This window comes from Nuphar pumila, chromosome 4, assembly GCF_984573655.1.
Source record: "Nuphar pumila chromosome 4, dmNupPumi1.hap1.1, whole genome shotgun sequence".
NCBI classification, from domain to species: Eukaryota; Viridiplantae; Streptophyta; class Magnoliopsida; order Nymphaeales; family Nymphaeaceae; genus Nuphar; species Nuphar pumila.
In genome coordinates, this window is record NC_143252.1 from 117,043,422 (window position 1) to 117,059,070 (window position 15,649).

Consider the following 15,649-nt stretch of genomic DNA (forward strand, 5'->3'; position numbering starts at 1 on the left):
GTTGGGATGGGCCTTGGCTATCATATGGGTTGTCAAGGTTCAATTCCTGTGGACGTCACCTTCCTGCACAAGCCAGACGATCAGCATACCCCCCGGAACCCTGTTTAGATCTATGATCTACCTGCTACCAGGCTTTGGGTTTCTCGATGTAACCAAATCAAAGAAAAAGTTTATATACTAGCAAGCTATTGCTATATAGAACATAACTTGAACAGCTTGAGAAAAATGTTGTTTGAAGTGCACACCAGTGAACGGTTCACACCCACCAATCACGCATACATCTGAAACAATCCCACTTCACTGGATCTCATTCAGAACTGGACCCAGATTCAGAACTAACACATATTTAGCTCATATTCAAGTTTGTGAATCAAGCATGACCCGGCATGTTTCCGTTCAGTTTGCAACCTCAAGTGGTAAACCAGGGTTCTGAATCGGTTCAAAGGGAACCCTATAACACTGCCACATGATGCATGATTAATGTTAAGCAAAATAAGAAAAGATGATCCACATCAATAATTTCACTATATACTAACCATTCACAAACCATAGCAGAGCTAAATACAATCTCAAAGTTCCATCAAACACCAAAGCAAATCAAGGTTCACACTCTCAATTATCGCATCATATCAGTATAGTTCTACCAAAACGTCCAGGAGTACTGGATTATTTATGTAACATCCCAGGCTTAAATCACCCCCGAGATGAGGTCCAGCACAACCCACTTGATGCTTCCACCATTCTTCTTCAGCAACTTCCTGTTGGTTTCTTCATCACAAAACCCCTGGAGATAGTATTGGTGTCAGAACTTATTCACACGTGTGTCAAGCAGGCACGCACACACACACACACACACACACAAGAGAGAGAGAGAGAGAGAGAGAGAGAGAGAGAGACGCATAGCTGCATACCATCTCTTGAAGCTCCTCCAGAATGGTATCCCATTCAGATGCACTGCAAAGATCATTCAAAGACTGCTGCAAATCATACTCGTTCCTCCTCAGAACCTCCTTGTTCAAGTCTATCTGATTGAAACCCATATCGCCCAGCTCCTTCAAGAGCCCATCTTCAGCTTCATTTGTGGTCTCCACGTTGCTTCTTACTTCAGGAGCAGCAGTAGCAGCAGCAGCTGAAGTAGGTGCAACAGCGCCATCGGCAGGAGAACCTTCAGCAGAGACATCAAATAAATCTACAGCAGGGTAAGGCACAAATTGAGCAGTTGGTGGACAAGAAGTGTTCGGGATGGATGCAGTATCTACAGCAGGGTAACGCATAAATACAGTAGTTGGTGGACAAGAAGTGTTCGGGATGGATGCAGTATCTACAGCAGGGTAACGCATAAATACAGCAGTTGGTGGATAAGAAGTGTTCGGGATGGATGCAGTATCTACAGCAGGGTAACGCATAAATACAGCAGTTGGTGGATAAGAAGTGTTAGGTATGGATGCAGTATAAGCATTAGCTTTATTCAACATATGAACCCTATAATCAAGCACGGGTGATTTAGCAGGCTGCACAGGCACAGAGCTGCTGGGCAGATCGATGTCAATCACATCCTTAGGCTGAAGAAGGGCTGGAAGGTACACATCCATTAACTCCTGAACATTTTTCGGCTTGTGGTCTAGGTATTCGGGTGGAGGGGCTGGTAGGTTTAGGTTCAAGGCAGCACCAGAAGCTTCAGGCACAAGTTCTTGAGGGAACTGTTCCACCTGCAGCAGATAAGCATATAAAGGGAATAAGTAAATCTCATATAAATCAAAAACTGATAGAAGAGCTGCTAGAATGCAACCTGTTCCGCCTGAATAAGGACCCAGACTCGCTGTCCAAACCTCTGACCTGTAGGAGAAGCCATTCTCCAATATGAAGTATACCGCCCTATGCGTGATGGCGTCACAAAATCAACTGCAATTTCAAGTTCTTCATCCACAGGAAGCCCATTCTCTGGTATCTGTGAAAGAGTACGATTGGGATAACTAGTGAATCGCTCTAAAACTAATAGACGACAAAACACTAGAAAGCTGCTGGACTGAAAGCCAGCAGACTGTACAAGTTTATTAAAAGAAACAACTGACATAAGGAATAGTTGGGTGTTGAAAGAACATAAAAGCATAAGTGCCAACCTCCAATTCAACAGAAGTCACAGCTCCAAATTGATCGCCACCAATCCATACAAGTTGTGTGCGAGGAGGCCATGGAATTGTACCACTGTTACGCATCCGCCATATCTTAGTGAAAGGAGTATTTGGAGCAACAAGAGTTCCATCTAAGATGGTTACATCTTGAATGAAGCGGCTATCAAGCTTTGGTTTGCAGTGCTTGAAACCAGGAATTTGACCATGATGGCCACCATAACTAGGATGCTGGGTAACATAAAAAATGAAACTGATAAATATTTAGCCAAAAATAGAATACATCAATAAGAAAATGCACATCTATCTGGTTTTCTTACATTTTTATAGAATTCCCTCAATAGTTGTGGTGGTCGGTAGGCAGCACGTTTGATTCTTGTGTACTCAGCCTCATTTCCCATCTGAGAGAAGCATATGCTGCACAAATCATAATCTTCCTTCCTGCATGGATGATTTGAGACAGGCAGTTGTTCCATGAGTTGCAAAAATTGGAGGTAAAAAAAAAGGATGAATAAAAAACTCAGTTCCTTACACTTTGGATTTGAATCTATTGCCTACTATTGGGTGCATGCCACAACCATCACATATAACACCCCTGTGGAAACTTCGAAGCATGCCATCACACTGAATCAAGTCATTAGTCAACAGAGGTCCATGATCGGGACCAAAAACCTGAGAAGGTTGGCCATCAGAAGCATCTAACTTCATGTTACTGAAAGGACAAACAGACACAGTAGCAGGGGATGGTTGAGATACGGGCAATCCTGCAACAGGTTGAAGTGTAACACCTTTTTGACCTTTTTCATTCCTATTGTTTCCCACAGAGTGAGATTCATTAGGTAGCAGAACAGGCACTGCAGGACCAACTGCTTGTGGAGCACTTGGAAGTTCCACATCAAGATACATCAGAAGATCAGGAGGGGGCGCAATGGTCACAGGCACTGCATCCTTTCTAACAGGTCTCAAATTAGGAGCACCACATAATATTTCAACATCCATGGCTTTTGCACCAGATGAAGAGCCAGTTGCTTGTTTGAACTTTGGTAGAGAGGAACTGAGGCCAGAGACATTTCGAGCAGCATGAGGAGCAACAGGTGCTGAAGAAGAACCCACCATATTCTCACCATGTTGTATACCTTGACTAGTTAAATTAACAATAGCAGGGAAGGTAGAAGGAGCATCCAGATTCTTTGCAGCATCAACTTGGACAGAAACAGGAGTTGGGATACAAGGATCGACCACTGCTGCACCATCTCTTGCCTGAGAAGGTGATCCCAGATGACTCTGCCCAATTTTTGAGATATGCTCAATAAGCTCATTAATTACTAAAGCAGATGCTGAAGCTTTTGTTACCAGATGGTGGGATAAGTTAGCAATGGCACCAGAAAAAGGCTCTGGGATAGACTTAAGGTATTCCTCCAAACTAGACACAACTATAGAAGATGGATCTCTCTGAAGCCTTGGAGACCTCAAAGGAGTTGAGGTCTCGCTATGTGTTCTTGGCTCTGATCGTCCTAACTTGGAGGTATTTAGTGTCACTTCCAATCGTAAAGGATTAAGCCTCTGCTTTATGGCATCAGAAAGATCATCATCATTGACCAGTGTCACAACATCTCCATCTTCATCTACATAAGTAGTATTCAGATTGGCATCAGGATTGAATTTGAAGAGACTAGTGATCTTAGCCTTAAGCCCATCCATGTCCATGTCCATTGTGTCATTTTCATTCACATAAGCATTAAACCGCCTGAGAGTGTCCCCATATTTGACCTGCAAATAATCAAACCACAGGAGAAAGAAAAAAGGAATAAAAGTTGTAAGTCATAACAGGCCCAACCAGCTCATAGAAATGAACAATAATTAAGACCTCCCAACAACGGCTATCACTAATTAGCCAGGGTTACACAACATAATCATAAATTACTTCATTCGCAAATAAACTATCAACTTTAGATCTTGTGCTCGCCAGTAAACTATCAAAAGGAGAAAATATCATGTACCCTGCACGACATTCTAAGCAACAAGAAATTTAAATATAGACAACAGATTCATGCTTAAATTGGTTGACCCAGAGAATGTGCACACTGAAAATCTATGCAACAAATATTGGTGATATCTAGAAAATATTGTGATTTTTTATTGTGATGGCTTGACATTACCAAAAAATGACATTTTTGAAATCATCTGTTTTAAAATATTGCATTTTTGTCATCATATTAACACAATTAAAACACTTCTATTATTTATATTTTCTATTTAATTACAGTTATATATATACACCTTCAAATTTTATAACAAAACCATATGGAAAAGCAGTAAATCAATGAAACTGCATGAGATACGAGGCATGACAAAGCACCCCAAGATTACCTAGTTTATCATACAGTACATGCCCTTACATGCTATATAGCAGGGTAGGCTAATATATATATATATATATATATATATATATATATATATATATATATATATATATATATATATCAAACTCAAACTCAGTTAGAAATTGCCAATGAGAACAGGCCCAAGGGAAAAAAAATAGCAAAAGAAACTGTATTTCATAATGCATCAACCATGTCACCTGGTGAAAGGCCCTGCAGACACCACTATAAGCTATGCCAGGATTGTCTTAATCAGAATCATTCAAAGACAACTAAAAAACACTGCCAAAGGAACAGGTTGGAGAAAGAATGAAAAAGTATAGAAACGGAAAGAAAAATATACTAGTGAAGATGTATGTTTCAAACTTCTAAAACAGGTGAAAACAGATCCCGAATGGAAACAAATTGTAAAATAGATATCAAAATAAATCTCAAACAAAAGCATATATTTCAAGCAATAGAAACGACTATTCCACCTAAGCTAGGGCTAAGATCTAGATATTATTTCTATTTATAAATTACATCTCAAATTATAACCATTTTCCTACCTGCTTGTGATCATGAGGACGAAATAGACCATCCAAAGACTCAAAACAAACTTGCATAATAGCAACAATGACAAAAGCAAACTACAACATCCCAAAGAAAGACTATAAAAATAAATCCTCCTCTGAAAGAGAAGAAAGCATACGAAGCACCCTATACAAGAAGCTACCTAAAACAACAGAAAGGGAAAAAAAAGGGAGTTGAATAAAAAGTGATGCAAACTTCCATGAATAATAACATATAAAAAGGCAGAAATTTACCAGCCATTGCTTTTCGTGTTACATTATCAATTTGTTTATGTTCGTAGAAACACGGGAAGGGTAGAATGAACAGAAATTTGCCAGCCATTCTACATTATTAAATTCAGATCCTCAACATCTAAAGTACTGTTCCCATGCACACATGCAGTTATTCATAGAAGACATGCCCACTTCTCTTCTTCTATTTCAAAAGGCAGAAAAACCGATGTTGTAAAATTGAAGTCTTCCAGTTTTTCCTGTCACATGGATTATGTAATATATTCATATAGTAGCACACCCAGTTCCAACATGTTGAAGTACCTATGTTCGACAAGCACATTGGGGATATTGAATGATTAATAATAAAGTGTCCTAATTAGGTCACAACATGTTCAATGTGATTACATAAGTTCACCACGGACAAGGCATGGATGGGAATTTACTCTAAACAAATGTTTTATAAAAATCAAAATTAAAAAAAGAAAAATAAAACAGAATATGATACAGCAAAATTGAAGTAAAAGACAGACTCCTATTAGCATATTCCACTTCTGAATTCATAAACGAATGTGCTGAGATAATGCTGCTGTTAATATAAAAAATGAAACTTCCAAATTATTGCAGATTGTTGTCATACTAAAACAAAAGAATACACAGAGTTCTTCCACAGCCAAGAGTTGAAAAAGCTGAAAGAATTGACAAAAATACATGGTAGGTCACTAGTCTAAGTGCAGAACTTTGAATCAAAGTCAAACAAAATTTCCAAAAGGGCGTGTTAATTTTACTAAGATGGTACAAGCTGAACAGAAGTGGAAATATTCTGAATTTGCAAAATAGACAAGTTCAAAATTTCAAGATTTATTTGAGAGAGAAAGAGATCACTTTTAGCACTTTTTCATTTATACAATCAACTTCATTTTTCATTGCCAAAAGGAAATAATCAAATCTATATAGTCCACACCAGCAATAAACTTTTTAAGACCCTCAACAACCAAATCAACAGAAATGGTAATCAAGTAATAAAAGGAGATTTCATAGAACTTGGGAGAAAATCGGAGCATGTTTGACATTACTTGTAACTGGGGTCAAAAATGTGCAAAGAGCAACAAAACATGTTTGAAAAGCAGTAACCAAAAAAGTGTAATGATTTAATGTTGTGTGGACAAAGTGATGCACCAGAACTCAACTTTTTGATAAGAAAAAGAAAAAGAAGCATAGCGAATGATTAACAAAAAAAGTCAATCTTACCCTTGCTGGAAAGGGTGCAATTGCATCTTCAATCTTAATTTTTGGTTTTCTCAAGATTTTTTTTCTTTTAATTATCACATTTAAGCTTCTGTCATCTATTTTTCCCAAACAAAAATTAAAGGTGTCGATGTCCTGGTTAAATAGGCATAACATGACAATGCCGACCAAAACGGTACCATTCAATTGCATTGCAATTTCCAAGTCTTTATCTGACCATGAAATAGAGAAGCAGAAGTGACATGAATTATCCAAGAATTGAAGTAGATATAATATCAATGAATTTTCTACAGAACAGTTTCACAGGGTTCAGTCCATTGTCAGGGTTGTCGCTATCTCAATATTATAGTTGCATATCATAAAATTTAAACACCTTGTTACGCTACACCGATAGTTACAAGTATCATTCTGGGCAATTTCTTGCCTAGGATTTTCTCAGTTTTTTTTTAAAGTTTTTTCTCAGGAATATCTTGGGAAAGTTACAGAATTCTAAAAATAAAAAATATAAAGAATAATAAAAGATCTCGCTAAAATATAAATAAAAAAATAGAAAAGGTTTTAGAAAACAATACACACACATAGGCTAAAAACATATAAAATAAGAAAAAACTTCAAAAATATCATGCAAATATCAAAACTGATATCGCAATATTTTTTATGATGTTTTGAAAATATCGCAATATTTTTAAGATACATTATTGGCTGAATAGAAAAACCGATCGGTGACAAAAGCTAAACCTAATGCCTACGGATAATCAGACAGAAATGATGAATGACGCAGCGATCGTCAACACACAAATCGTGATTCAATATTACTCACAACAACAATTCAGTCCCATCATACGCTCGTCCACGCATGCCTCAAGAAATTCAATTGAACCGAGAGAGAGAGAGAGCATAATCGATTGAAACCCTAGGCTTTCTCCACTAAATATCGTGATTAACACAAATCAAGAGCAAAATAAAACATCAATATTCAGGCAAAGAGCAAAGAGCACAATCATAAGGAGAGAAAGAAGGGACATGATCATCTAAAACCCTAGCTTTTCCCCTATAACTATCGCAATTAAGAACAAATTAACAGCAAAAGGAACATAATCATCATACGTAGCGCATAATCATAGTAGGAAACACCAACAAAAGAGAAACTAAACCTAAAAAAAGAACTACCATAGCAAAAAAAAAAAGAAGAAGAGAAATTCAAGTAATGAAACAGAAACCGCAGAAGCTGAAGAAAAAGAAAAAGACGTCTGACCTTGATGACCAGTTCCTTCGGCATGTCTGCTCGTCAAAAAAACAACCTCAAAAGGAACGAAAATAAAAAGAAGAAGGAACTACAAAGTCGAGCGTTCCAGTGAGCCGCAGGAGAAACCAAGGCGATCAATCAAACACGATCGATCGACGAGGAGGAAAGAAACGAGCCTCAGAGAGAGCGGATTATCCCACGGGGATTGAAACTTTCAGCAACCGTGCACGCGAGATACGCGCGATACGCGCGAAACGAAAGAGAGGAGAGAGAGAGAGTGCGTCCCGGTAAGCCGCTCTGAAGGTCAAGGAGAGGGAGACGGTATTTATAGTGATGCCCCCCCCCCCCTTGTTATCTCACTCGCGAAGGATTCTAGGTATTTTTACCCACGAAAGCTTTCCTAATACGGTGTGAACTCATCGATTGGAGAGGGAGTATATACGTACATATACGTATAAAATATATAATTTATAATTATCTAAATATATATGAACTGTATGGTTCTTATTCTTACCCTACCGAAATAAGTGTTTTATGTGTATTTTAAGTAAAAGTAAACTTTTAAAATTATGCAGATCCGGGTTTGGAATTTCATTTTTGTGACCTGGCAAAACTCAACCCAAACATTTTATTATTTGGATAGGTTCGGGTCAAGTACTCAACCGGTTGACAACCCTAGTTCTATCTAATATATATCCAAGCCAAATGGAACTGAATCCAGTTTCTACCAACTCGTTTCATACCTGACCCGTTTTATAACCAACCCAAATGGTTCCCTACAATTTGTATACAAAATCGAAGTCGATTTTTTCTCAACCACTTTTCATAACCGGCCCAAGCCTATTTGTGCCCCAAACTAACCTTAGTTCCAAACCTGACGCAACCCCAATATGGGTTAGGATCTATCTAATCAAAAGCTTAATGTATGTTTTCTTCATATGCTCTTTATTGATAGCATGTTTTGGGAATTGCATGGTTCAAATGAATAACGAGTATGAGGAAAAATTGTTCAAGAACTTGTTGATCGCGAAATTTTTTGAATATCATAAAATATTGGTGTCTTTTTCATTATATGTTGATATAATTCCTTGCATGTTTAAACTTTTGCATACTTTAGCATAGTGATCATTAGCAAAACCAAGTTTCTAAGTAATAACTCAAAAACATAAAAAAAAAAATATAAAAAAATTTATTTAAAAGAATATACCCACTTTTTTTTAATAATTTAGTTTCATACTCGAAATAATTGGTAATTTAAATGCACACCTCATTTCATTTTATGTTTAATCAAAATAACACTCGAAGTTGGTTCCTAAATTGGCGATCCAAATATTTACTACAAATCTTTGTAATTTGAAAACTCTTTCCTTATTCTGGCATCTCCTTTGTCCTATTTTTTCCAACTTTGGATCGTATGATCTTAAATATTCAGTGCATGAGCTTCCATGTTCCACAATAAGGTCAGAGGCACCTCCTGCGCAATCCGAAGCTTGGCGACTCCATGGGTCGAAGGGTAAGCCATCGGAGTTTTACATTGCTACGACAATGACCGTAACTAGGGCAGGCAGAGTCATCGCGACTAGGTCTCTGTTCTTGGAGTGGTTTCTTAAGTAAAAATAAAAAAATTATTAGTATAAAAACTCATTTAAGAATGTCTTCACCTAATCTCATTTCATTTCATGAACCCGTTAGTATGGATGTAAACGGTTCCAATCCAGATCGGATGTGGTCAATACCAGATCTGATTAATTGGATGTCGTTGGATTCGATTCGGACTCGATTGGTGAAACGCTCATACCAAATCTGCTTTTTTACATGCACTCGGATTCGGATATCCATCAAATCCACATACCCATCAGATTCTGCAGCAAAAAACCAAAACCAAAATCATATTCACATCCGGTCATATTCGAATATGGTTCATCTGACTAAACAAACTCAGATTCGATAAGATATTGGATAAAATCTGATCCATTGACATCCCTGCCCGTTAGCTATTTCTTATGCAAAACAAAATGTTTTGCATGCATTGAACAGATTCAAAGCTAATGAGAGTAAGTTGGGTCAAGATTCTTAGCACTAGATTCGAATAATTTCAAAATGGGTCTGGCTCTAGTTCCAGATTTAGTATGGATATCATAGACTCCCATAATCAAATGTGATTTTGTAGGTTGGACTTGTGAAAAATTGGTCAAATTATATTGATTTTCATGTAGAATAGGCAAAATAAGTTAGTTAAGACTCATCCCTGACCTAGTTCCAAACAAGTTAGTTAAGTTTTTTTATTTATTTTGCATTACTTTTCCTACGTCTTTCTCTCTTCCAAACGTGCCCTTAGAGTATATTCACAGGAAAGTATACCCCGCTCATCAACTCGGTGATATTCATAAGTCGCCTTTACTGGATGCGCAAAGCCCTCTGAGCATTTTTCTGAGGCAAGGCTTGTCCAAGTTATTATAGGTGAACTTTCATAAGAATTGAAGTCATGTAGGGGGAAGTGTGTCATTAAATCCCATGAAAGTCTCTTTAATTGGGATCCATTTTCCCATTGACTTGGGATAATGGATCCCATATTTGATTTGTACTTGTTACATGAGAAAGTAGTCATTTTCATACAAAAATGGATACTTCCCATTTGGAGAGGGAATGCATTTCTTCTTTGATTTAAAGAGTTGAAATCCCACTTCTTACAAGTTCAGGCCGTTCACTTCTCTACAAAAGAAAAAATTAACTTTGATATATCAACTTGGATTTCCATAAAAGTTTAGGATTTAAGGCAAGTGTAGCCCTTAGATCTGGCTCGATTCCACCAAGTCTCAATTGTTGGTAACAATTGTTGAGGATATATCTCAAAATTAAGGTGGAATATTGACATCCCTTGATTATAGGGATAGAAAAACAAAAAGGAGTTATAAAATGATTAATGTACAACAAGGTAAGTAACAAACTTTTCAAATGACCACTAAGAGATTTTATGGGTTTATATGCTATTATGCGTCATCCTTATCTCTTTGACACTCCCTCTCAAGCTGAGAGTGTAGGTCCATGACTCCCAGGTTGTGTATAAGAAATTGAAATTGATCTCTTGGAATGCTCTTTATGAACACATCTTCAAGTTGTAATTTTGTTCAAACATATTTAGTGCATATGGTCCCTGGTTGCACTTTTTCACAAACAAGATGACAATCAAACTCAATATGCTTAGTTCAATCGTGAAATACTCGATTTTCTGTAATGTAAATGGCAGATTGGTTATCACAATGAGGTATCATTGGATCTTCATGAATAATTCAAAAATCTGCTAGAGGCGTTTTTTCCAAATGACCACTATGAGGTTTATCTACTATTATGTGTCATCCTTATCTCTTTGACACCTTCATTTTTCCAAGTTTTTTGGTGGAAAATCATTCACTTTTCAAAATGTTAAAAGGACTTTACATGAGTTTATATAAGGTAGAGTCATTTGAGACATGTCCATCGAACCTTGAACTTTAGCCTTGATTTTGAACTTGGATTTGGGTTTGGGTTTTGCCCTAGCTAGGCTCGGCTTGGATTTGTACTTGTTCATATGAATCTAGCTCGACCCTAAAGAGAGGGCATACAGGAATAGATAAAAGGGTGATTTTCAATTATAAATTACTTAATCATGCCAATGACAAAAGTACTAATCTCCCATCAACCAAGCACCAGGTAATTTAAATTTCAACCAACCATCTAAACCATTATACAGCCTTCGGGTTAGTAGGACCCACACGAGAGAAAGAGAGAGTCCCAAAAAATCCCCATCTTCCTAGCAGCCAAGACCAATGTCACAAGCCTCTTTATTTGGATTTACTTGGCAAAAAACAAAATCTGGTGATAAATTAAAAAAAAAAATAGTTTTCTTGAGAGAATCTTATAACTTAATGATATACTTAAATTGTAAAAATATAAAAAAAAAACATATAAATATATAAATTATAACAAAACACGATATTTTCAAAATAAGAAAGTATCCCATTTTTCAATATTATATCGGTTTTTGTAAATCTTGCCATAAAATCAGCAAACTTTCAAAAAACAGTCAATTTTTGTGAGCATGGTCAAGGCAAAGCTGCTCAAGATGGCACAAGCGGCAGCAACAATGTTACCTTCCATGAGCATGATTTTGAAGGCCCTTGAGTATGAGCAAGCGGCAAGGTCTCTAGAACCAAAAAGTGACCGACCATCCAAGAGCTAGCCTTCTCTTCGCCCCTCTTTGGATTTGGATGGTTGCTTTTGGTTTTTGGCAATTCGGTCTTTGGGGTTTTTATAACTGAATAAAGACTAGATCATGCATAGAGATGGTAGTGGACCAGGGCGGGTGCAGGGGGCAATCTCTCCACCCCTGCCCCGGTAGGAAGTAGAAACTTAGGGTTAAGTATATGTATAATATTTAACTGATATTCTATAATATAATAAGGGTATATTAGTAATTTCATTAACGAAGATGAGGGATGGGTTTGGGTGGGGTGGAGGAAAGAGTAAGTCCATCCCCGCATGGTTTTTTATTTTCACCTCCATCCCCTGTTCATTCTCTGTTTTATGTTCTCCATCCCTGCCCCAAATGGGGGCGGGTTCGGACGGATCCCCATTTCCCACTGGCCCATTGTCATCCTTAATCATGTTGTGATGTGGACCTTTTTTTTTTCTTTTTCGATGACGAGAAATCCTCGTCAAGAACTGGGTCACTTAATGAGTTGCCTTTATGTGAGTTATATCCCGGGTGAGGTCACCAACACCCAAGCCCTTACCAAGCCCACCAGTTAAAGACACTTACACACTTGATAGGAGTCAACCTGGGATGAGGGGTCAACAACTTAGGCCCCAGACCCTAGGCTTACTGCTACTCTAAAAAAAATGCCAAATTACCTTCATTTTCCACTGGTATACAATGAAATCTTTCCTCCAAAACACTATCAATTAATGACAGTCTTTCTTATAAGACGACTCGAGAGTCACTTTATGCCTCCATCTATTATATGCATTCTTACCTTCCTAAAACAAAGAAAGAGATTAATGCCCTACCACCTAGGAAAAACTAGGTTTTGGCAATCCTAGTTTGCCCAAAACCTAGATAATAAGGTGTTTGGCAATCAAAAACCTAGTTTTTCATGTTTTCTATTTGTAATATTTAAAAGAAAAAAAAAAAGGTGTATAACAAACCATTTTTCCACACCAACCATTGGCTGAAAAATGGTTGGGATGGTTTTTCCCTTAGTCAAAATGAACCATCCCAACCAGGGGCACAACCAGAAATCCAAGTTAGGGTGGATACACACACATATATATATAGCGTAACTAAAATATGAACTAAGATTTTCATAGGTTTTTTTATGTTTTTTTTTTATTTCATTGTATGGATGTGATCTAGATGTTTGACTTTATAGAAATAGACTCTTGGATCATCCAATTATGATGCATAAGGATCTTTTAATGGTATATATATAGTAATGGGTTTGTGCTAAACTACATTGGTGCTAAATTAGAGCTAAAGCGCATTGATTGTCCATTGTGTGTGTTGATGGACGGTTAGTGCGAAAAAAATGCAAAAATCACGTCAACAACGCAATTTTTTGTCCAAAAAAACTTTAGTGGCACACTAAAAGTGCCAGTAAAGGTCTCACTAAAGGTCTATGATATTTGTTGGTGCTTTTAGTGCACCACTAAAAGTCGAGCACATTTTTGAAAAAGTTCTTTAGTAGCACACTGAAAGCGCCAGTAAAGGTCTCAAACCTTTAGCGGGACCTTTATTGGGGCTTTTAGTGCACCAGTAAAGGGTTTATTACACAATTTTCTTTTGTGCGTTGACCGTCCATAAACGCACACAATGAACAGTCAATAAGCTTTAGCTTTGGTTTAGCACCAAATGGGTTTAGCATAGATCCATTATATATATATATATATATATATATATATATATATAGAGAGAGAGAGAGAGGGGGGGGGGGGAAGGGCACCCATGACCCAAACCCCAGGATGAGCACTTTCCCACCCTGGTTAGAGCTCCACCCTTAATCCCAGCCATTTCTAACCAATGAGTGCCCAAAAAAATAGTTTAAATGCACTTTTTTAACAATTTAAAAATTTTTGGTACAATCATTTCTTGACCACCTACCGGCCCGAAAATGACTGAAATGGTTTAGCTAGGGGTGGCAATCGGGTCGGGTTGGCGGGTTAGCATACCTCAATACAAACACAATAATTTATTAAACGGGTCAGATGTGGCAAACACAAACATGACCCATTTATTAAACGGGTAACCCGACACGACACGGTTAACCCGCTTAATAAATGGGTCTCAGGCAGAGATTCTGCCGCCGAGCTCTGCATGAGCCTCGCAACTGCCTTCAATGTCGGTCCCTCTGTCCGCCTCTCATACCGCCCCAACGACCCCTCCAATGCCTTTCGCCTTGTTGTCAAGACCGGCATCGGCCCCTTTGGCTCCCCCGCTGCCTCCCCACTCTCCATGAGTGTCGAATTCGACCTCCTCTGCAGCGGACGTGACCTCAAGTTCTTCATCTGGTTCAACCCCTGGGCCGGTGATTTCTCCATCAAGAAGACGGTCAAATCACTGCCAATCGGATTCTTCAATGATCCTGGCGCCTTCTTTGACAGAAAGATGGGCGGGGGTTTGAAGGTAAATGGCCTCTTAGAGGAGAACGGCGGCAGAGGATCGACCGATCATCTCTGGCTAGGGTTCGGCAAGAACGGAGCAGTGGTTGCGGCCTAGCAGCTCGACCGATTGGCGATGGCATCGAGATCGTTTGCCAGGGTGATCAATGGCCTATTCTCTGGTGTCGAGATCCGTGCGAGGAGCACCTTTCTGGTGAGGAAGCACGTCGTTGTCAGCTTCAGGTGGGGGATTAGGGTTCTGACGGGGCTGTCATCGGCCGAAATCTCGCTCAGAAACCTATTGGTCTTGGTGATGGGACTCGATTACCATAATAGGATTCATGTTCGTGTATTTGGCAGGACTCAGGTTGTGGGTTGACGGGTTCGTGTAAACGGGTTGACCCGCCCGCCTAACCCATTTATTAAACGGGTCAAACAGGTTGGCGGGTTGGCATACCCCTAACACGAGCATGACCCGTTTAATAAACAGGTTAGGCGGGTTGACCCGTTTACGACATGAACTCGTTTAAGCCAAACCCTAACCTGGCTAAGAAGCGGGTTGGCGGGTCAGGTCAGATTTTGCCACCCCTAGGTTTAGCCCTTGCCAAATGGAACTCTCCTAGCCATTGGGCTAAAAATGGCTAACTTCTAGGGTTTCTAAAAAAAAGTGTAATCATTTTCAACCAATTTTGGACCATTATCCGATCAGAACAATGGTCGTGATGGCTTCTAGCTCCTGGCCATTTATCAACTATCAAGATTAAAAAAAAACTATGCTAGAATCCAGCCATTTCATGAAACAACTGTGGGAGAGGGAAGGTCGTGGTGGTATGGAGACCCCCCACCCCTTCCCACTAAACCAAGTTTTGCAAACTTAGTTAATTGAAGAAATTGGGCTAGGTTAGTTTTTTCACAAACCTGGTTTTGGTTCAAAGTCAGGTTTGTGAAAACCTGGTTTTATCACCCAAACTAATAGAAAACTATGTTTTAGCCCAAAAACCGGTTTCCACAAAAAACTAGGTTTTCGGTAGCATCCAAATGGTATTTAAGTCATTAAATTTTTTTTGGCCACCCCTCTACCTACTAGGGAAACTGCTATTTATGCCCTAAAGGCAAGGAAACATGCAAGTTTTGACATCCTCCAACTTTGAACATATTAAAAAATAGAAAATAATCATATTATATGTAAAAAATAACATGTTTCCAAAAATGCCCCATAATTTACCAAAT

At 38.5% G+C, this 15,649-nt stretch overlaps 1 protein-coding gene across 2 annotated transcripts; it reads right to left on the reverse strand.

The window, feature by feature from the left end:
* Positions 1–503: 503 nt before the first annotated feature.
* LOC149840763 (protein NBR1 homolog) lies at positions 504–8,085 on the reverse strand. 2 transcript variants are annotated; one of them, XM_090003304.1, is made up of 7 exons: positions 7,796–8,085; positions 2,662–3,899; positions 2,450–2,570; positions 2,121–2,360; positions 1,790–1,948; positions 912–1,700; positions 504–784 (listed from the first exon to the last, which is right to left on the reverse strand). In XM_090003304.1, the coding sequence occupies exons 1-7, from the start codon at positions 7,817–7,819 to the stop codon at positions 689–691; spliced, it is 2,667 nt and encodes an 888-aa protein (XP_089859430.1). In that variant the 5' UTR covers positions 7,820–8,085; the 3' UTR covers positions 504–688. The 2 variants fall into 2 exon arrangements, with proteins under 2 accessions (XP_089859430.1, XP_089859429.1); XM_090003303.1 differs by having other exon boundaries at positions 912–1,709.
* Positions 8,086–15,649: the final 7,564 nt, after the last annotated feature.